We start from the raw sequence: 21,480 nt of genomic DNA, 5'->3' as shown, positions 1-21,480 counted from the left end.
TCTTGAGCTGTAGCCAGCTTGTATTATTTTTTTTTAGTTAATTTGACCAAACATGGAGTTTTGTAAAAGGGTCATTCAAAGTCCATTTAAATGTTTGAATAAAATCTGAATTTGTTGCACTATTTAAGCATCTGCTACCTACTTATTTTTGTTTAGAAACTGATCTCATACTCGTATGAAATCATGTTTCGTATTTAAGTATTTTTTTATTTGATATTGATTAAAATATTACATTCCATGCTGTATACTAAACTGAAGTCCTAACTCATCTCTGTTATGTCTTGACGGAGTCTGGTGTGCTGCAATGTCTTTCCAGCTAAAACTATGGGAGGTTGGAATAGCTACAAGGCAAAATCAAGAGAAAGTGTTCCTTTCTCTTCTTAAGAGCAATAAAAAAAAATCTTTCTGCACAAGCCATAAAATATATATTTGCAACCCAACAGAAAAAGACTGAAAGATATTGTTTAAATCTGATCAGCAGCCGTTAAATGGAAACGCAGGAGGCTCAATACTGCCATCGTGTGTAGAATTAAAGGTAAGGCAGCACAAAAGCCACAGATTACCCTGTGGCTGTAAACATTTTTATCACCATGGCAACTCCTCTATCCTGTTCTAGGTGAAAACCTCCTTGCAGATGACATTTGGCCCAAAGGAGAGAGCTTGAACTCTTTGCATAACGATTCTGGTCCAGTCTCCAACCCCACACGGAGATGTATTATCCCAGCTAGCAGCTCCATGTTGCCCAAGCAGAGGCAGATGGTGATTTTACTGTAATAGACAGAAATTCTCCCATCTGGTGTCTTCAGTAATTGCACGCTCTCTGGTTTCACCTGCTGACAGATACACTGATTATGTGACTGACAGGACTCGACGCCAGATGGGTGACTAAACTTGTACATGATGAAACATATTAATGTTTTGTCAATTTTTCATTTAATTTAAATTTTTATGTTTGACTTGTTCTGCTCACTTGAATTTCAATGCATCACACATTTTTGGCAAGCTTCCACCCTGTCAGCAAAATAAATGTAGTTGGTTGTTCTTATTTGGTTTTTCCCTTGCAAATTCTTATTTCCTTTGTGTGTTCAGTTTGGTGTCATACAGACATTTGTATCCAGGAACCACCAACAGAGTGTTCACAAAGTGAGGCCATCATATGCAAAGCAATAGTAGATCATCATTTCCACTCAAAGAGATTTATACAATGCTGAAACAGACGTGCTGTCAACATGCCAAAGACATGCATGCATGTATTATTGCCATACAGCTATGTTAATGTCTTTATCCAGATGTGTTCATCTTCCATCAGAAGTCACACAATTAGTTCAGTAAAGTCTAGCTGTGTGCAATCTGAGTGTCTTATGATCTGAATATCTAAAATAACTGTTGTGCAGTCCACCAGAGGCCAAGGAATTCTCCCAATTCACCTGTAAGTTATGAAGATGTAAGAATCATAGCTGTCTAACATGAATATATAAACATATTTTATTAAATCCATTATTAGAAAATAAAAACATAAAACTCCAAAAAACCTGACAATAAAAGACCAGTCCCCTGAAAATTTGTGGATAAGGAAAGACCATTAATCAGAGATGCTAACGATCAAAGGAAATCCTGAGAGCTGTATAAATCTGTTCATAGAAATAATTTAAACTGTATAATTCACAAACCTGAACTTTATTAAATAATGACCTTTGCTTGGAAAAAAAAATGTGGGGGGCTCAATGTAGAAAAGGTACCGTTTAATAAATACTCCCCAAAAAAGGGCTAGATATTTAATCTAATGCTCTCTTTAAGTTGGTCACACAGAAAATATAAACACATTTTCTTCACAAGTAGGGGGTTAATATAAATTTTTACTTTATTTCTATGAGTTTTCATGGAGAATGAAAAGAAGTGAAGACTATTTGAGCAGATTTTTCCCCCCTTTGTTTTGGTCATTAAGGAAAACAAACTCTTAATCTGTCAATACTTTAGAACACCATGAAGGTGGCAGCATCTTGCTGTGGAGATGTTTGTAACATGGCTGGGGAATGGCGTTTATGTGATGAAGAGGTCGAGTCAAAGTCCACGTTCCAATCTGACTGGGAATCTGTGGCTTGTTGTTGCACAGCAGGTTTGTCCGAAGCAGGGATCGCAAACAAGAAGCACGAGAAAAAAAAAAAAATCTAGCACATGCAAAGTTGTGGGCAAGAAAACAAACACATCAAAAATCCCTTTTAATTCTTGGTTGTAAGGACAGAGAAAAAAAGGATTAAGCCAGTGTCTCCCGGGAGGGACGATGACAACTTTTGGTGTGGATAATGCAGCCCTACGGTTCATCAACATTGGCAAGTTATAAAAGAGAAAACCAAAAGTGTTCTCTTTAGCACTAAGGTTGGGTGATGTTCACCAATGCTGGATTTGAATAGCTACTCACCCGAAGTCCGCGTTCTTGTATTTATCCTGAAACATTTCTTTAGATGAGTAAATAAACACCTACATTTAAACATCAGCTTCAACTGTGAATCCATCGCTTTCCACACTCTGCCTGGGACAATCAGCAGTCACAAGCGTTCATCAAAAATTTTTATTGAACAAAAGTATTTTAATTCTCATCACGTTGTCGGTGATACAGTACCATAGTTGATCTTAATGATTCATATATGCACCTCTTATTTTGAATATATACATACAGTGGAGACAAGAATTAAATAACAATGCTCAGTAACATTCAGATATATCATAAAAGCTGAGGACCCCATGATCAACACTTACATTGGTAAACAAATGCACATAAATGAAAAACAGATAAATGTTTGGTAGGCCTAGACTCAGAAACTAGATGAAGGTGTATTTGGTGTTTTTGCACTGAATGTTTTCTAAGCCCCGACCCATTCAGTTACTGACCCTATGTTGGGTTAGTGTTGGCTTCCTCCAGCACTTATGCAAAGTATAATTAGTTGAAATAGCTGGCAATTTTATTAACAAATCTACTTTAACTTTTTTCAGTTGGCTTTAGTTCAAAAGCCCTTTTCTTCAAATTGCTTTTTTTATTTTAAATGTCTGGGTCTGACAGACCAGCCATGCCTAGTTACAGTTGCTAAGTGGCTGCACACTTCCTATTTGGAAAGGAATTAACAAAAACATGGCTTGAGATTGGTAACATATATGTTAACCTATGAAGAGATCTGTGACTTAGAGCTTCAGGTCACGACTTGCTATATAGTCTTGAATATGGTCTCTTTCAATCAATAACTGTTTGGCTTTTTGTTTACAGTTCCTGCAAAGTTCTCTGTAATCATTCTCAAAGACACTGACAAATACTACATCATAAGATGTAGTAACTGCATCCTACTGCAGGATTAGTGTAGTTACTCAAAATTGTTACCAAAAAATGTTTTGTTTTTTTCCTTTAGTCAGTATCCTCGTGTAGCTACAGACACAAGAGAACAGAGCAGTAACATGAACATTGTGACACAATATAAAGCATAAGCACAGACCTATGAATGAATCAAAGAATAGTGAGTGCAGTACCATCCCAGAGCCAGTAGTCATGGGTATAGGGTGGCACATTTGGTTACATGGATCAACATTCAAACTCTGCAGAACTCTCCACTGTTGCATTAATGCCTCACCCACCCTCACTGCCAATAGAGTAAGTGTTGTATCACTAACAATGACTGGGTCAGTAGAGACAGAAATAAGAAATAGGAAGAACTGAAAAAGAAAAAAGAAATAAAATTGAAAAAAAATCATGTAGAGGAATGGTGGAAATTAGGAGGAAAAAGGCAAAAGAGTGATCCTGGTCACTTTGTGAAAAAGCAACAAATCAAACCTCCCGAGAGGAGGAATTTAACCTAGCTTTAAAAAAAAGAAAACGTTAACTTGCCTAACAAGAAACTAAAAAAAAAAATAAATGAACAAAACAATGGCCAGCAATTATACAGGAAAACACCAGATTTAGGTCCCACAGAGCTCTGAGTCCTCTTTGAACTGTTTAATATCTGTCCTCCTGCATGGATTAAGAGCAATGGTGTAACATACAATGTGCGTGATTGTAAATAGACATTATGTATGACATCAGAGGGAGAGCTCAACCCCAACAAGGCCTCAGACATTCTGTTAGCAGCAGATATGGTCACTGCATGTTAGCACATCCATTACAGAGAGGCTCATCCCACACTGTTGTACACAGAGTATGTGAGCATTTGCTGGCACACTGCTGGCTGTCTTAGGGTTAGAACTGCTCCACTGAAAAACTCGATAAGAGTTTCACCTGGTTTTCAGTCGGTCGCCACAGGAGAGAGCCCGAAAAAAACCGAGATGTGACTAAAGATCTGGATGTGGTAGAGACGCCACAGCGAGAGGGTCCAGAGCTAAGGCTTGAGTTAAGACAGTCAGGGAGCGGCATTGGTATTGTGTGTAAGAGTGTTTGTGTGTATAGGAGATCCAGTGTAGGTGTGAGGAAGTGTGAATCACAGCAGCGCTTTGACCAGGTACAGCTTCTCTCCATGTTCGCTGGTGAAGATGGGTGCCTTCTTGTAATGTTCCACTAGTTCATCCATGGAGTTAAACCTGCGCTGGCCGATACAGTATACTCCGTCTGACAGCTGCACTTTAAAGTGCTTATTCTTACCCACCGCCTTCAGAGATACTGAGAAATCACTGGGCTGAAAAACAAAGAGGGAGACACAGGAAGAGGCAATTTAATATAAACAGTGATGTAGTAACTCCAGCAGGGGGCAGCCTAGTCTCTGGTTTGAAGATCTGAGCCCACAACTGCAGAGTGTTTAATTATTCTCTTGAAAGGAGACACGGAGCAAAATCCTTCACTGTTAGGAAGTGTACTTCATCAAAAATAGTTTGGAAGCCTTTCCCATCTTACATATACAGTGTGAGGCATGAAAAAGTCTCTTTTGCACACTGAGAAAAACATAGTTGATGCAGAATATCTATCATTAAAAATATTTACATGTTCCCTGATTTAAAGCATATAAAAAGTTTATCTGATTACCAGTATTTAACGATTCTACTGATTTGTCAAAACAGTAACAGAATTAGAAAAAAATGCAGCTTCTTGGCTTGAATGTGTTTCAATGTGCTGCCCACCGCCCTATCTGGTTACACATGAGGGATTACAGCATGTCAACACTAAAGGCTCCTGTGCCACAAACAGATGGAGGAGTCCCCTGATGAGCTGTGATTGGAGGGGAATGAAGTAGATACTACAAGTTACTTTGATGAGAACAATTTTATGATCTGTGGTAAGAATGTGCAGTTTCAGAAGAACATTGAAGATATCAAAATGAGCTGGAAGATCCTTCCAATATGAGATTTAGAATTGGTCAGTTATTGCTAAGCTCATTCAGAAAGTAAACACTGCTTCGAATTGTATGTGTCAGCATTAACCTTGAAATTACAAGAATATATAGCTTACATTTTACTGATGCAAAAATCAGCTGTAGACTCCCTTATGTCTCCAATTAATTATTTAGTTTAGTTTAAGCTTTATTTACATTATTTCACCACAATTTCCCCATGTGTCTGTTTCATGGTGACTGCTACTGGAGGTTTATATTCCATAAACACTTAAGTTTTTAATTAAATAAATCATTAAGGCAGTGCAGAGATTAAGATTTGTGTGTGTGAGAGAGCATGTTTAGTGTGTGTGTGTGCTTTGATTGATTTTTGTAATAAACTTTGGTGTGTGACTACTTGTTTTTAAGAAGCAAAACATATTATGTGAAGCATTTTTTGCTGCAATAATGCATAAAAATGCTATATAAATAGTTTGTTTTCATAAAAGCTGTAATCCTATGATGTGATTATCTGTTACTTTTTTAATGATGGTAAAATGAAATGAATATTTTTGGGTTAATTTTAATTGTGAAAAATAAGCGCCAAAATTAACAAAACAACTAAATTCATTCAAGATAAATCTCTTAAGAAATGAAGATGGAAATAAATCTGAAGAGATCGATTAAATGCAAGTTAAATTCTTGTGTCTGTCTGGCTACTCCTACTCTGGATGATCATGTGATGCCGTAGCGGTTGCTCCTACAGGTTACTCCAACATGCTGTGGTAAATAAGGGTGGAAAATGCATCATGCTCTCCAGTTCTTGTACTTCTAAGTCAGCTCTTTATCACAGAGGATTTTTAAATATTCATACTTAAAGACTTGGATCTAGTTGACAGTTAAATTTTTCTCAACCCCCATGATGCCACTCTGTCATGACCTCATCCCTGACTCACCGATGACTCGCTGTCTCGTATGAGGAAGTCACCCTCCTCCCCCCTCTCGTTGAGTATACACTCCGCCTGGTGTCTGGTGATGTTGCCGTAGTACCAGTCCCTCCCAGCAAACCTCCCTGAGCGTGCTGGTGCCACTGAGCGGTTCTGTGGAGAACTCGACGTAGAGGAGAGCAGACCGGGCCGCTCATCCAGCAACATCACATAGTTTTTAGGCACCAGGCCCACCATGCCACGCGAGTTCTTACACCTCCACCACTCTGGGTCATTCTCCGGCTTCTCCACCACCTCCATGACCTCTCCCTTCTCAAAGTTTAGCTCCTCCTCTGTCACGGAGCTGAAGGGGTAGAGTGTTTGAACCAAGTGAAGAACTTCGTTGCGGCCACCTGTGCCCCCGTTGGCCAACAAAGTCCCTTGAGAGACCCCATAGCTCCGTGGGGAATCCCCCTCCCCTCTCTCATCAGCCCCGCCGAGCTCCTCCTGGACATAATTTGAGGGAAACCAACCAACGCGCCCAGCCTGGCTGCCCCGCCACCAGCCGTCACTGCACTTCTCCATTACGATCACTCTGGAGCCCTTGACCAGGGTCAACTCATCATCCCTCTCGGCTGTGTAGGCAAACTTAACCACAGCAGGGATGTTGAGGTCATAGATCCTCTCTGTGGCTCCTCCCACAACTCCTCCCCCGCTGCCGTTTGAAGGATACTCAGTGTCTGAGCTTGGTGTTGGGGATGCATCACGGGCACTCGTCTTTCTCTTTGTTTTCCCCAAACCTATGCAGAAAAAGAAAAAAAAAACAAGTGAAAGATGGTAGTAAACAGTTTTTACATATTAAGCACTCCAAGGGCAACATTAGTATTCATTTAGAAATATGAAATGTATTATTCCCTCTGTTTTTAGCTGTGTTTTAGCCACTTATATTCTCCAATTTGTTCATAAACTTGTTAGCCTGGTGCTTATAATATAGATTTGAACAGTCACAGCCTTGAATTTAGGCAATTGTTTTGATGAAAGAAGAATCTGGACAGTAAATGCTGGTTCTGGAGCAGTGGTGAGAGGATCTGTTTGGATGTAGGTTGCAGAAAGCAGGAAAAGGCCGGATCTCTTTGGGGAGAGGAGGAAGTTAAGGTCAGCATGAAACCAATTAAGGCTGCAAGCAGTTCTCATGGTACCTTAGAGAAATCAGAATCACAAAACTACTCCAGAAACTCACAAAGAAACTCAGTGATGAATGATGAATCTTTATTCTCGGAAGTATTATTGATACAGAGGGACACATTCATTTGCACTGAGCATCCCAATTCCTTCAACTCATATTTAATGAAATTAAGCTTGTCATCTAATTGATGTTCTGTCACATCAACATTGTCTATACAGTGTACACACATCTATACAAATCAAAAGGCTAAAAATAGATGGTAAAGGGAGAATGAGAAGTGGAGCAGGCACCATGGGTTTGATAATGACGAGCACATTCAGGATCAAAGTCAGTACCTGTCTTACCTGCCTCCGACTTCTCTATTCATGTTCTTTCAAAGACAAGTCTTTAAAATGTGTTTGCATGCCTCGGTGAGACTTGAAGTTTTTTAAGCAAACACAAATGAGGAGACCTCCTATTTCCTCACATGATAAAATAATTATTAAACACTGTTAACAACATCAAGAAAACCATTTATTTGACAGTTGAGGCTGGTGTCAGTATATGCTCATGTGTGCTACTAAAGACAGAAGTGAGTTTCTTGACAGCTCATCACCCACTGAGCGTGCTCAAAATGCCACAGAAATGTCACTGCTGAAAAGAGCATTTACATTGTACTGAAAAATCTGGGTTCAAACAGAGGAGCATGAAACTTGTTGGTAGAGACGGAGAGAAGAGAGGAGGAGGAGGAGTGCAGCGGAGAAAGACAAGGGGTCCCTTGGCAGCTGTTTCTCAAACACACAGGAGACCGAGCACATCAGAGGCCACAGCTGACAAAAACGCAAAGCAGGAGGATGAGACAGGAATAATAAACAGATTATGTTTGTGGAAAGCAGTGTGCATCCTGCTCAGCACATAGCTGCATGAGAGTGTTTTACAAAAACAAAAGCCAAGGACAAAAGGCTGACCCCTGGGGCTACTTCGGGTGGGCACAGGGGATAAATGAAATAGACAATCACTGCCATGAGGTAGAGGAAGACACACCAGAGGGCAATGAACACACACACACTCTGAAGCTGAGCAAAAACACCTGAATCCACACACCTCTTTTCTTTGCTCATTTCCACTTCAAGGGACTGACCTGCTGGTTACAGCAGCAGCAGACTATACTCTCCTCCCACACACTCATTTGCAACCTTCACCTACCTCTTCATCTTGTGAAAGGAGACTCTATTTTCAAGCCCAAAGGACCTCAGCTCAGAGGGAAGTGAACTGATGAAAGCATCCAAGTTGCAGCATATTGCTTCACTCTATTGCTTACAGTGAGGGCATTGGAAAAGTTACCGTATGAAATGAGCCCTTGCAAAACTGTACCACCTACCAGACGTGTGTGTAATTACAAGGCACAACCTGACCCTGTAGTAAAGTGCTAGCGTTGTAATAGTAAGTACTGTGATTTAGGAGAACTTTAAGTGAATAAGAGATATGTGGTGATTTGAATGAGCCCGAAGCAGTGTTGCTCTGTTTTTAATAGAAGGGCCATGAGTCTTAATTCATTACTGTGTGTAAAAATGCCAAAAGGCCTGAAGAGACAAATGAAAATGCAGAGAAAAGCAGCAACCAGCCTAACATACAGACACTTCATTAGCCCCCAAAGTACAGTCCTCCATCGAAACCCAATGTCTTATTTCTTTCCTGTAGAGCCCCATTTCTTATTTGATTTGATCCACATTAATTTAGCAGAAGCTTTTATCCAAAGCAACTTCCAGTACAAGTGAAGAACATGTTGTTCATTTGTGTTATCCAAAGACACTTTGACATACAAAGTGGGGAAAGCTGGAAGTTAAACTTGCAACCTTCCAAATAAGGGCCAATTATGCAGCCATCTGAGTAATAGCTGCCTCTTTTTAAACTATATTTGTTGTTTTTAAAATTTGAAGCCCATTAGGAGTACTGAAATGTAATTTCAGCAATCATCACTGGATGTCTTCCATACTAAAGTTGATTTGATGAGACTGTGCTTCTATTTTGGCTTTTTATTTTGAATGAGAAATTGTGACTTCAGAGTTATTACTAGTGCTAACAGGAAGTGGTATGTCTTTTGGGAAGCACTTTCCATACGAGTCTCTAAACAAAAGGCAAGGCATGTTTATTTGTATAGCACATTTCATATACAAGACAATTAAAGTGCTTTACATAAAACATTAAAAGCATTACAGATGATGCAAAGAAAGCATTAAAAAGTAATGAAAGGCAGCAACAAAAAAAGAAACAATTATAATAGAATCACAAATTAAATTAAAATGATTAAAAGCAAGACAAGTTCAAAGTTACAGTGCAGATTTCATGCATAGGGGCGTGAGAGAGGCACTGTTTTTAAACCTGGATTTAAAAATGTACATTTGGTGAAAGTTCTTTGCAAGAAAATATTACTAAAAATTAAAAGTTGCCACAGAAAAGGCTCAAGGAACAGAGCTAAAACCCCATCTTAAAAAGAAACTATCGCAGACCATGTGTTATGCTTCATACGACTGCACAAGTTAGTAGGATTAGGAGACGTGGCCATTTGACTCCAACTCCTACAGGAATCTATGTTCATTTGAAAGCACTGAGCAAAATGGCTTGCATGGTACGTGAACCACTTTTAACCTGAGGTTTGGACAAAGTGCTTTATACAGACTCATTTTCACCTACGCACTCTCACACATTAATGGCAACAAATGCAATGAACTGTTAAAACTCACACAGACATAAATTTAACTTGCTTATACATTGCACAAGTGAGTACTGACCCAGTTTCTGCAGTTTCAGTACTGGAGACTCTGTCCATTCCTTTAACCCATTACTGTTTTATTTCTTGAGAGATGAAACTGGGGCAGAAAGCAGCATGAAGCCATTTTTAGTCTGATTATGATTTTTAGTGATGGATGCTGATGATACAAAAGCATTACAAAACACTGTAAATGAAGTGGAAAAGCTGGAGAGAACAGTAATTACAGACAGTCCACATACTCCATAATCATAATGTAGGCTCACTGAAGAGGATGGAAAAAAGCCAGACTTTAGAAGGGATGAAGAAATCAAGCTTTCAGCCAATCAGCTTCTTCACTGAAGTGTGTGACTAAGTTCCATTAGCCCTTGACCTCACCTACTGCTCATCACCTCATCATAGAAGTGTTCTCGCCTATTGGATTTTCTCAGGCTTTTAACACTAAAGAGCTACTGGCAGGAAGCACACTGTTCAGACTGAAATGGAACTGGGCCATAATGTTGTAGTCGATAAGTAACTTCGTCAGGGGACACAGAGGTAATCCATCACTCTAGTACAACCATTAAGCGGCCGACTTGTCCACTAATCAAACTACTGATCACAGAAAAGCAGAGGCCCATGGTGACAGAGAAAGGAGTTGATGGACATAGTGGTGGAGCATTTCACTGACAGATGGGGGGATGTCATCTCTGCACCCAGTGAACCCTGGTCATGGTGACAGTGGCAGGCTGTGCCACGGTGGCCCACATACAGCTGCAGAGTTTCCCTGAGGGCTGGTATCCACAGAGCTGAGAGGAGTCTGTGCATTAAGCCAGACCCCCATCGTTCCTCCTCTCTCCTCCACCCTCCTTCACTCACTTCTAAATATGGCTCCCTTTCAGGGCCACTTGGTTACTATATTTATTACAATTGCACTGCTTCATCAAGCCGTCTTGTTAGAATTTCTACCAGATGTCTCGTTTTTCTCCCCATGTCTCTCCCTCACACCCATTCTATCAATAGGACATATCTCATGCTAAAACCTTTAAAGCAAGCTAATTTCAGATGCCACACAGCCTACTATTTTTTTCTTGGGTTCTGGTCACTAAATTCCACTTCCTTGACTTGAGCTGCATGCAATTATATCTTAGATTAGCACAAAGCTATCAAAGATGCCTTCTGAGGATGCATCAGTTCCATATGTATGCTTATATGGTCATTAGAAGCTTCATTATCTCCAATCATTTCATGCTGATGTCACCAAATTAACAAATGTAGGAGCAAAGATAGACAGCTGCCATTAATACAAAAATATGTTAATACAGTGGCACAACATATAGGGCTTGGTACATATTAAAGCTACTGATTTCTAACAAGTGGACAGCTTTGTGCATCATATACAAAAAGCTTCTGCAAGTGCCGCTGATATGCACAAAGTGGATAACACTTAAAAAATGGTAGACTGGAAGTTGAGGATGACATTTTGAAATCATGCAATTTTTTTTTAAAATTTGACGTTAAGGTGAAACATAAGTCTGCTGTGGTTTCTGTACTTGAACAGCAAATGAATGCGCGGACCATATAAATAAACTTGCTGCACATGGCAGCAATCTTTTTCATGAATCTATTATATTTTCATCATTATTACTGGCCAGAAGAGGTGATTACTACATAATTATTTTTGTAATTTTATAGGGTCTCTCTACTTAAACTGAATGGTAATAATTCCCAATCCCTTTTATGGGTTCAAAGCTATGCTCGCATATAGAGTCTAACATATTCAAGTCATGACCGCGGACTGAGCGACAGAGTGCTGACAGCTGAGAGCAATCGGCAACTCAACATGATCCCTGGTGTGCGCTATGACAGCTCCAATCCAGGTCGGAAACACAATGAGAGAACCAAGGCTAATATACACACACTGACCACAGTTTGACATCACATCTCTTTTCCTCTGCCAAAGACAGTATTTTAAAGAAAAAAGGGAATATAGAAATGTTTTGCTTTTGCTAAAAGTAACTTTCAATTTAACAGTGACAACTCTCACACTTATGGGACCTCAGACTTCAAAGCAGCGTCTAACAAAATGCTTCTTACCGAGTGTGTCTTTGATGTTCTTCACCAGCGAGCCTTTCTTCAGACTGTTCTTGCGCTCAACGTAGTTTGATGGCACGTACCCTGTTTGGTTGGCGGCGTTGCGAACACGCCACCACGTCTTCGAGTCGTCCAAGAGGAAGAGACGCTCATTTTTACGGATGTCAAGTTCCTGCTCCTGCTGGGCCATGTAGTCCCACTTGGCTACAACAATCACCTCCTCTGTCATCTTTCATGGAGTCCCCCTGTGGAGAAAAAGTGATCTGGAGTGAGCCAGGGGGAACACCACATTAAAAAGCCGCTTCTGTAGGATTATAGTAAGGGGGAAAAAAAACGAGACCAAGGTAGATAACCACTCGTTACAATTAACGATTAATCAGTTATTTGTCTAACTTGTGCAGCTCCTTTCTCTTTTTTTCCTCCTGCCTCCGTCCCAGAGATGGATCTCAGCAGGACCTTTTGAAGGGAATCTCAATTCCTAAAATATCTGCGATGAGCAAGGAGAGACGATGCTTTCTAAAGAAGCTATAAGCAATGATTTCATTTGCAGTATGTTGACTACTAGGGCTGAAACTTTTAATCAAATTAGATTTATTTGAATACAAAAAATTTTTTGAAAATATCGATAAATAATCGGAGCTTCGTTTGACAAGAGCTCAGCTTAACGCGTCACTTCTGGTCTGTATATCCTACTTCCTGTATTACCTGCCAGTAAATGAGAAGCTTGTTTGCTGATGGTAACAGGAGATTATGAAATCAACAGAGCAAGGAGAAAAGTTACAGAGCGAAGAAGAATGACAAGACAGCCAGAGAAAACGTCAAAAAGTGCCAAATGTGGGATCATTTCAAACTCAAACCAAATGACAAGCCTGGTTTTCTGTATCTTACACAATGAATTAAAGCGTGAGTAGTATAAAATGGATAAAACATTGATTAGTTGCTGCGTTGCATAAAGGACAGTGGGATCATGCTGAAGGCTCCAGTCTAAAACAGAATTCAGAAATTTCTGAAACATGGCAATTTAAGTTAAATATAGGAGGTGGAAACTCCCTTTAAAGAGAATTAAAATAAATATTTTGGTTACATGGAACAAAAATGGTCTCTAGTCAACGTATCGAAATATCCCATATCGTTTTAAATTTCTAATTGTATTTATTTATTTGACACATGGTAGTTTTATCTGTTAAAGATGAAAATGAAATAAAATTGAAGAAAAAAAAATTTTTTTTTTTTTTATTTATTTGATTTGCTCTTTATATTTATTTTAATTCAGCAACATTCAGCTTGTTATATTTTATCCTGTAATCATATAACCAGGTAATGTCATTACTGGTGAAATCATCTATTTTCCTTTGCCACTGTTTACAGTCAGAATATAGTGCAGTAGCTGCAAATGGAGTTAAATGCAACAGAGTTTATTACAATAAATAAATACGTATCTGTTACTGACTTTTGTACAATTACAGTTTGGTTGCATTTCAGTCACAAGATCTTGAAAGAAAGGGAAAAGCTTATTTGGTTAATCAATTGATTACAATGGCAGATAATCGATTGTTAAAATAATTAAAATAATTGATAGCTGCAGCTCTAGTTTGATGATGCAAGTGTGTCATACTGTGTGTTATATTGTGTATCTAATGGGAGCAGCAAAAATAAACAAATTGAGAAATGGGATAGGGGCATGTTGTACCTCTATGCTTCTATAGCAGCCCAGAAAGGAAAGACCAAACACTGGGTCTTGTCCTGGCTCTGGGTCTGACCGTTCAGATTCAAGTCTGAGATGTGGGGTAATCAGTAAATCTAACACAGCAATGCTTAAACTAAGACTTGTGCTGAAACGGTGATGATACTAGCAAGGCTGAAACTTATACCCTTCACAAGATATTAATGTATATGTATTATTTACCGAACACCAGGTAATCTTATGCTTTGTAAGGCTCAGCGCTGCTGTCAGAAGTGAGAACTCATTACAAAATGATCCACATTCATCCCTGCTCACAATTTCTAAACGGCTTATGCCAGCTCACACAGGGCATTAATCTGGATATCCCTCTGAACAGGGTGCCAGCCTATTACATAACAGAGCTTAACGTTTATGATAATATTCAAAGCCTAAACTTGCATTAAAATTAATAATTCCTTCAATGGAAATAATGGCAACCTACTGAACACAATGGAGTCACATGCATAGCACAAGGCCAGAGAAGGCACTATGCACGCAACAGCTGAAAGTTTTACGACAGGGACTGCAGCTCTAAAAACTCTGACCTCAAAGAAGCGTATGCAAAAAAGCCCTGCCTTGACAGAGAGCAGCACAAACACACAAAATCAATTTGTGCTCATTCTGTCTGTGCCTTCTATTGCACACAAACACACCTTGCCTATTAGGTTTTTAGACAGGCAGTGAGCGATTACATGCTCTACTTCACAAGGCTTTGAGTAAGGTCATTTGACGTGGGTCAGCGGGACCACCTTGCTGCTGAGGTACAGTGGTCATGGGACTATGCATGTAAGAATTATATTTTAGGTAAATTTCTGCTATGTGAAAACCATTTTGTTTTTTCCCAGTATTAAAAAAAACTACCTGAGGAATGCAGTTTATATTTAGCTAATATGTAATCTCAGTTAAGACTATCAGTAGCTTTAACTGCACTAACATCCAATAAACGAGCAGTTAAATATAGTCAACAATACCACAGAATAAAAATCGATAGTTTTACAAAGTTGTTTCATAATGATAAAATAACAGGTTCAGTTATTTATAGATGCGTATGTTGACTCTGAATGAAAACCCCTGCTGAGTCAAACACGGTTATAATGGAAAAATCTGCACTGATTGTTGATAAGGAAGCACGTGTGTGAGAAAGCAATACTGAGTTTCACAAAGAAGCTTGCATTTCAGATTATAGTTGGAGAGCTGGAGATTATATTTTCCTGTAATAATTTACATCTCTGATGAAGCACACAGAGGAGAATTCTGACTTATGAGAAGTGTAGCTACACAAATTAGACTGCATAAAGAGATTCCATTACTGGTGGAACAACTGATGTTTTCTGAGTAGGCTGCTTATTATGAAACGCAACTGCATAGGTTCAGTTCTACTTCAATTAGGCCACAACAGCAGAGGCAGTGCAACCTTTACTCAATGCTTTCTTACAGTTACCAGTTACAGTCTCAAGCAGGAGCTGGGTTGTGTGTCACTGCGTGAGAATGTCTAATAGCTGCTTTCTAACTCTACAACAAGCAGCAACAACTCAAGCGCGACAGTTTGCACAGCAAAGCATAGCGCTTGTGAATGTGCCTCTGCTTGCCACCACTAAAGCTGTCAAACTGGATTGCTTCGCAGGCTGGGACAAGGACAGTAGAGGAAAAGGGGCGCAGGAGGAGGAGAGTTGTGCAACACTGTGAGAGTTTATGCCAAGTTCAGCATAAGTTAAAGAACTTAACTTTCCGGGAAGTCACAACTTCTAGGCAGAAAAAGGATTTAGATTGAGAGATTACTTTGTTGGTTAGGTGGAGACAAAAGCAGCAGCTGTGATTCTTTACAAAGGAAATTGTAGGACAGGTTTATGACAAAAATGAGAGATGGTGACGTCAACTCTTGCAAATGTCAAGAGATATGTGTACCTTTGTGTGCCTCCGGTTACAGCAACTGGATTAGCTCAGATCACATCTCTTCCTTTGTTTCATATTATTTATACCTCCTTGTGGGTGCATGAATACAAGAAAGACAGCTAGCTGGCAAGATAGTCACACTTTATAGTAGCAGAATTTTAGATATTAATATAAGAAGATTCTGCCCAACTTCAGTGGGTAATCTATTCAAGCAGTTGAAACTTACTCTCAAAATTTCCACAGCTTGGTTGGTCTGAATGAATTACTCTGGTATTTTGATGTCATGACGTCTGACATGTGGTTTATTTAACTGATAAGGTACCACATCGGAAACCATTATAAACTGTTGGTGCAACATGGACCTACACAGACGAACTGAGAAAGTCTTGCTGTACTCAGGTAACCTAGTACAGTTGTTTATTTTTTGGGTGTTGCCGGCGTGTGTGTGAAGCCTTTTTCTAACACTGAAAATACATAATTAAAAGATTAGCAACACTATTGTGTCATGTACATTAATGTTCACTGCTATATTCAAACAAACCTACATCAGTGCCCTGTGGACAAGGCTCTGTAATTTACAACCTGTCCAAATGCCATCTTGATTCATATTAGCATGTTAAATATGCTGTGGTTGCATAAAACACTGACAGGGTCATGGTTGCTCTTGGCATCATATATGAGGAAAAGCTGCTTCATTGAGAGATTTGCTGAATACTTAAAGTATTAGTAAATTTTAGTAGGGGATGACTTATAAGCACAAAGATATTCAGACTTGTTTCTGAAAGGCTCAGTTGCCATCAGATTAATGGAGAGTTGTGCATGTCTGAAAAAAGGCTTAAAAATCAATATGAATAATTAGATGTTTAACAAAAGTATTTAAAAAAAAAAGAGTTATTTATCTCAATGATAGCTTATGAAATTCTTAGATAATGTTTGTTCTACAAATACAACTGAAGCATTAGGGCACAGCTACAACTGACTGACAGTTCAGAGGATGAACTCATTAATAACTCTGCCTTTCAGTTCATACTGAAATCATGTATCTAGAGTCAGAGATGGGGACTCGAGTTTGCGACTCGGACTCGAGTCGCACTTAAGTCGCACCTAAATTGACTTAAGACTCGACTCGGACTCGCGGCTTGGGACTCGTGAACAATCTTTATTTTCTGGGCGTATTTTCATTGGCAAAATTGAAATGTCAGAGAAGCTTAATATCATTTCCTCCTTTTGCCACATGGTAACCATGGTAACCAGATGATACAACCCCAGGTGCGCGGCTTGCAGCCCCGCGCATTGATACTTTGTTCAAATGACACTATGGCGACCGACAGAGCAGATGCTGGCGCTGCCGCAGCAGTACCGTTCATTATTACGTTTGGCTTTAAAAACTTCAAACAAGAGAACAATAAAAGAAGCGCCGACTGCAAAGTCTGCAATACAAAGATTAAAGATGCAGGGTCAACCACATCTAATTTCATCAGGCACCTAAAAACTCACCCGGACAGGTGGGTCACGTTAGCCTATATGCACGGTTAGCAAACATGTTTAGTACAGCTGCAGCTATGTTTAGCTTACCAGTTTCGTAACTGAACATTTGAATGCATCAGTGAATGTCAGTTTGCTTGTCACAGTAATTTGAACGGAGCAACGTTAACGTGGCGTTTATTATCATTAGTTTATCGTTACTGGAATATTAATTGTTTTCTGGTACTTTAGTCTGTCATTTTTAGCATTCCTCTTAATATTAAGAAATAGAATACATTTTCCTTTTAAAGGAAATCATTCATTGTGTGTTTTCATTTATATTGCACTGCAGTACTCTTTTAAAGTGATCATATAACAACTAATCAGTACTGATATTTTATGAAAGTAGATGAAGGAGGGATAATAATACAGTTGATGCTTTAAATATATAAAATATAGCTGGACAGCGTTCTTATTTCTTAGTTGACCGAATAGCAGCAGATAAGAAGGTTCATTAAAAAAGAAAAGACATGGGAAATTATTTTATCGAGACTTGAGACTTGACTTGGACTCGTGACCAAAGACTTGAGACTTGATCAAGTCTTACCCCCCAAAGACTTCAGACTTGACTTGGACTTGCAAAAAATGACTTGTGAACATCTCTGTCTAGAGTTGACCTAAATATGTAAAAGCTGTAACTGTTACAATGGCAGCTGGCATCCAAATCAATACATAAATGCTTCAAACAGTTATTTATTGTATATGGATTACAAAAAATCCCAAACAGCTCAGGAAATAACAAAATGGTAATCTAACATTTTCAGAAAGGAACAATTGAGCTTAGTGCTTTTACGACTCACAGGTTACAACTTAACTAGCAAAATTACTGGAGATGGTCATTTGTTGGCCTGTTGCAAATATTTGAACTTTAGCTCAACATGTATACAAGAAATGAACTGAACCCAAATGGTTTAAATGGTTCAAACTACTGCAAATGAAATAAAATAAAAAAGAAACTGTCAATATACTCAATCAACTCTGCACTTGAACCTTTCGATGAACCCTCTACATTGTATCATCTCTTTTAACCAGTGATTCCACATTAATTGGCACCATAACATGATTTTCTCCCACCCTAACATGGGTACTGTGACTCTCTTCATCTATGATGGCAGTTTCTGTCTCCCTGGTATCCTCTTTTATTAGTTGGAGCGATAACTGCCGCTCCAAATTACGTCTATTCTTCCCCCTGGGCAATCATGTATGTTGGAGTGGCAGCTGTATCAGTGCTCATTCTGATGCCTGCATGACTTCTGAGATGACAGTAAAACCCAACAAAGCAGTTAAAGAATAAGTCTGAACGTCTTGCATCAGCCTGTTAAAAGCAGTATCTGGCAGTGTGAATATATGATACTTTTTTCTCTCTCTCAGGGCAATTAACTTATTTTATTGATGTGGTTAAAATGATCAGGTTTTAAAGACATAATTACTTTCCTCTAAAAAAACAAAAACAAACAAAAAAGCACAAGCATATTTATGTTTTTTTGTTGTTTTTTTTTGTTCTTTTTAAATCCCAAACTGGGGCAGGCCAAGTTTAAAAACAGAAAAGCTTTTCAGCTCATGCTCCTCATGACCCCAAGTTCCTTTGCAAAAAGTTTAAAGAGTAAAGTTGAGTGAGCTGGGCTTCACCGACACTTCACAACTCCCCTTCACTGAGGGTGAACGTTCAGAGGCTCTTTCAACAGCACACAAAGAGAGGGAAAGTAAAAGAGGATTATATATATATATATATATAAAAAAAAATAGGTGATGTTGAAAGAAAAAAAATGTCTGGCAAAACTTTCTGTGTTTGGCATTCAGGTCAAAGACAACCAAAATTCAGCCAATGAGAGAACATTTCCACTTCCCCCTCCACTCCACAATGTTTGCAGTGGTTGCTTCTCACAGGAAGGAGGAGGACTGCTTTACTCCCTGCTGGCAATCACTGTCGGAAGCATTTGGACTGAGCTGAACAGAGTGAAACGGGAGGAAGCCAGACTTGCTGTTAGAGCCCCTCTGGACGAGGCTCTATGATTTAAAATAGGTCTAATGGTCATCTTCACAAGACAATGTCTCCAACAACAAAACCTGGCCAGAGCAGAATTGGATGCCATTCTCATGCAGTCAAGCATACAAATGTTTTCCACAAGTTTGTCTGCTGCTGCCACATTTCCCCCGATTTTACGAGCCAAAAACATGGAAGTGACATCTTCACTCCCCCAACAAGCTTTCGGTTTAAGTTGCACACAAACAGCACATTTATCCGACGAGGCCAGAGGGTGTGGTGCATGACAGGAGATCATCTGCCACCCAGTGATGTGGTTGTTGTTTGCTCCTCTTCAGTTTCAGGAGACAAAATGAGTACTGTACACATGGATGCCATCAAAATAATAAAAGCCCCAAACCACTCAAGGACAACATAAAGAGCGTTTTTTTGTTCTCACCTAAAAATAGGACGAGGGAAAACGTAAGACCACACAAACACAGCCCGGCTTCATTTCAATGCATCATTTGACGGAACATCTGAAGACAGAAGAAGCTTCTATCATTAACTACTGACAAATTCAACCTCAACTTAAATTACCTTGTTTTATTGTTATTGTTGTCAATCTTATGACTCTGATTAATCTTTTTTAACACTTATAATTCTGTGATGTTGCCCTTTTTATAACTACAGTAATCTCTGTTGGCAAACTCATCTTATATTAATTTAAAAGTGGCAATTTTAGTTACCTCCATCTTTTTTAAATTTTTATTTTATTTTACACTACTGGGTTATAATTTATGATACAATATTAAAATTACTCATATTTCTAATTTTATTTCATCCATTCTCCCAAAATGATAAATCATATATGAATAATAGGCCTGTCACGATAACAAATTTAGCTGTACGATAAATTTTCTCAGAAATTATCGCGATAAACGATAATATTGCGCAGAGCGCTAATGTGTCATTTTGAGACCATTCTCAACTAATATAGTGACATATGCCGTAATAATGCAAGTACACATTTTCAAAGGTCAATAAACTAAATAAATAAAAGCGCCTTTTTCACTGTTGCATCTTCAAATAAACTCCAGACAAGTAGACAAGCATGCCGGTTTTAATGACGAACCAAACTTCAGCACTTTACATCGAACAAAAACCCGTGTTCTTCTTCTGCTCTTCAAAATCTACTGCTTGTGAAACAAAGTCATTCTGCCCTCTGTTGGCCTTATAAGTAACTACAACCCAGCAGTTAGCTGGGATACCACATTCACATACGCCGGGACACCGGCCCAAAAGTTATGCAGCCCACTGGGAATCCTCCCAAACCTCTCGATTAGCCGGCATTGCTCTTAATGTGTATTTTGTCATATACGGTAGTATATAGGCTGATTCTATTTGCGTAATGTGCCTGCGGATTACAGGGGTTATTACGGTAGACCAGGAAGTGGGGGCTTTGTACTGACGTCGTAAGCTAGAATGTGTGTGTTCTGCTTACATGTGGGAAGCAGCGAAACAATAAAAGAGGAGATGCTTGCATCTATTATTTACATATTTCAGCATGAGAATCGGAGGTTTAGCGCGAGAGCGTGAGAAGCCACTTAAATACGCAAGTCTCATGGCCATTGCGTGTTGGCAGCCGTGCAAAACAAATGCGGCTTACCGGCTCGTGCTGCAACATGCTGCAGTCAAGTGTGACACTAGAGAGATCACTCCGCAAGAAACCAGAGCGTTTAGTCGAAATACTCCATAGTGAAACCTATTGTCATACACAGTCTATGGTAAAGGGGGGACGAAAAAAAATTATCGCGGCCGGCAAACTTATCGTGCTCTTATTTTCTTATCGTTCAATTAATTGACTTATTGCTTATCGCGACAGGCCTAATGAATAATTTAAAAAAGTAATCTGATACTGAACTTTACTGGTCTTTTGGTGGCTACTGACAGCAGACGTCTTAACTCACATAATCAGTTGTGAAATGTACTTGGCCAGAAGTACCTAAATACTCTCGTGATGATTACATTAGTTTTATTTTATTATATTTTGAAGTGATTCACTTCTGAGTCCTAACACAGATTATACAGGGTTTATAACACAAATTCAGAAATATGGTTTATATATATGTATATATATATATGTCTAAACAAAAGCTGAGCT

The 21,480-nt window shown here is 39.1% G+C and overlaps 1 protein-coding gene across 1 annotated transcript in view; it reads right to left on the bottom strand.

Annotated features, from left to right (window-relative positions):
- Positions 1–2,512: 2,512 nt before the first annotated feature.
- Positions 2,513–21,480, bottom strand: part of nck2a (NCK adaptor protein 2a) — a 43,795-nt gene continuing 24,827 nt past the window's right edge. Inside the window, exons 2-4 of the mRNA XM_042002174.1 lie at positions 12,217–12,458; positions 6,236–7,005; positions 2,513–4,652 (exon numbers count right to left, since the gene is read on the bottom strand). Of these exons, the coding sequence (XP_041858108.1) occupies positions 4,458–4,652; positions 6,236–7,005; positions 12,217–12,442 (1,191 nt within the window). The 5' untranslated portion in view covers positions 12,443–12,458 and the 3' untranslated portion in view covers positions 2,513–4,457. The remainder of the gene's footprint in view (positions 4,653–6,235; positions 7,006–12,216; positions 12,459–21,480) is intronic.

This window comes from Melanotaenia boesemani, chromosome 12 (assembly GCF_017639745.1).
Source record: "Melanotaenia boesemani isolate fMelBoe1 chromosome 12, fMelBoe1.pri, whole genome shotgun sequence".
Taxonomy (NCBI): domain Eukaryota; kingdom Metazoa; phylum Chordata; class Actinopteri; order Atheriniformes; family Melanotaeniidae; genus Melanotaenia; species Melanotaenia boesemani.
The sequence above is the reverse complement of the archived record's forward strand: the minus strand, read 5'-3'. Positions and strand labels throughout refer to the sequence as shown.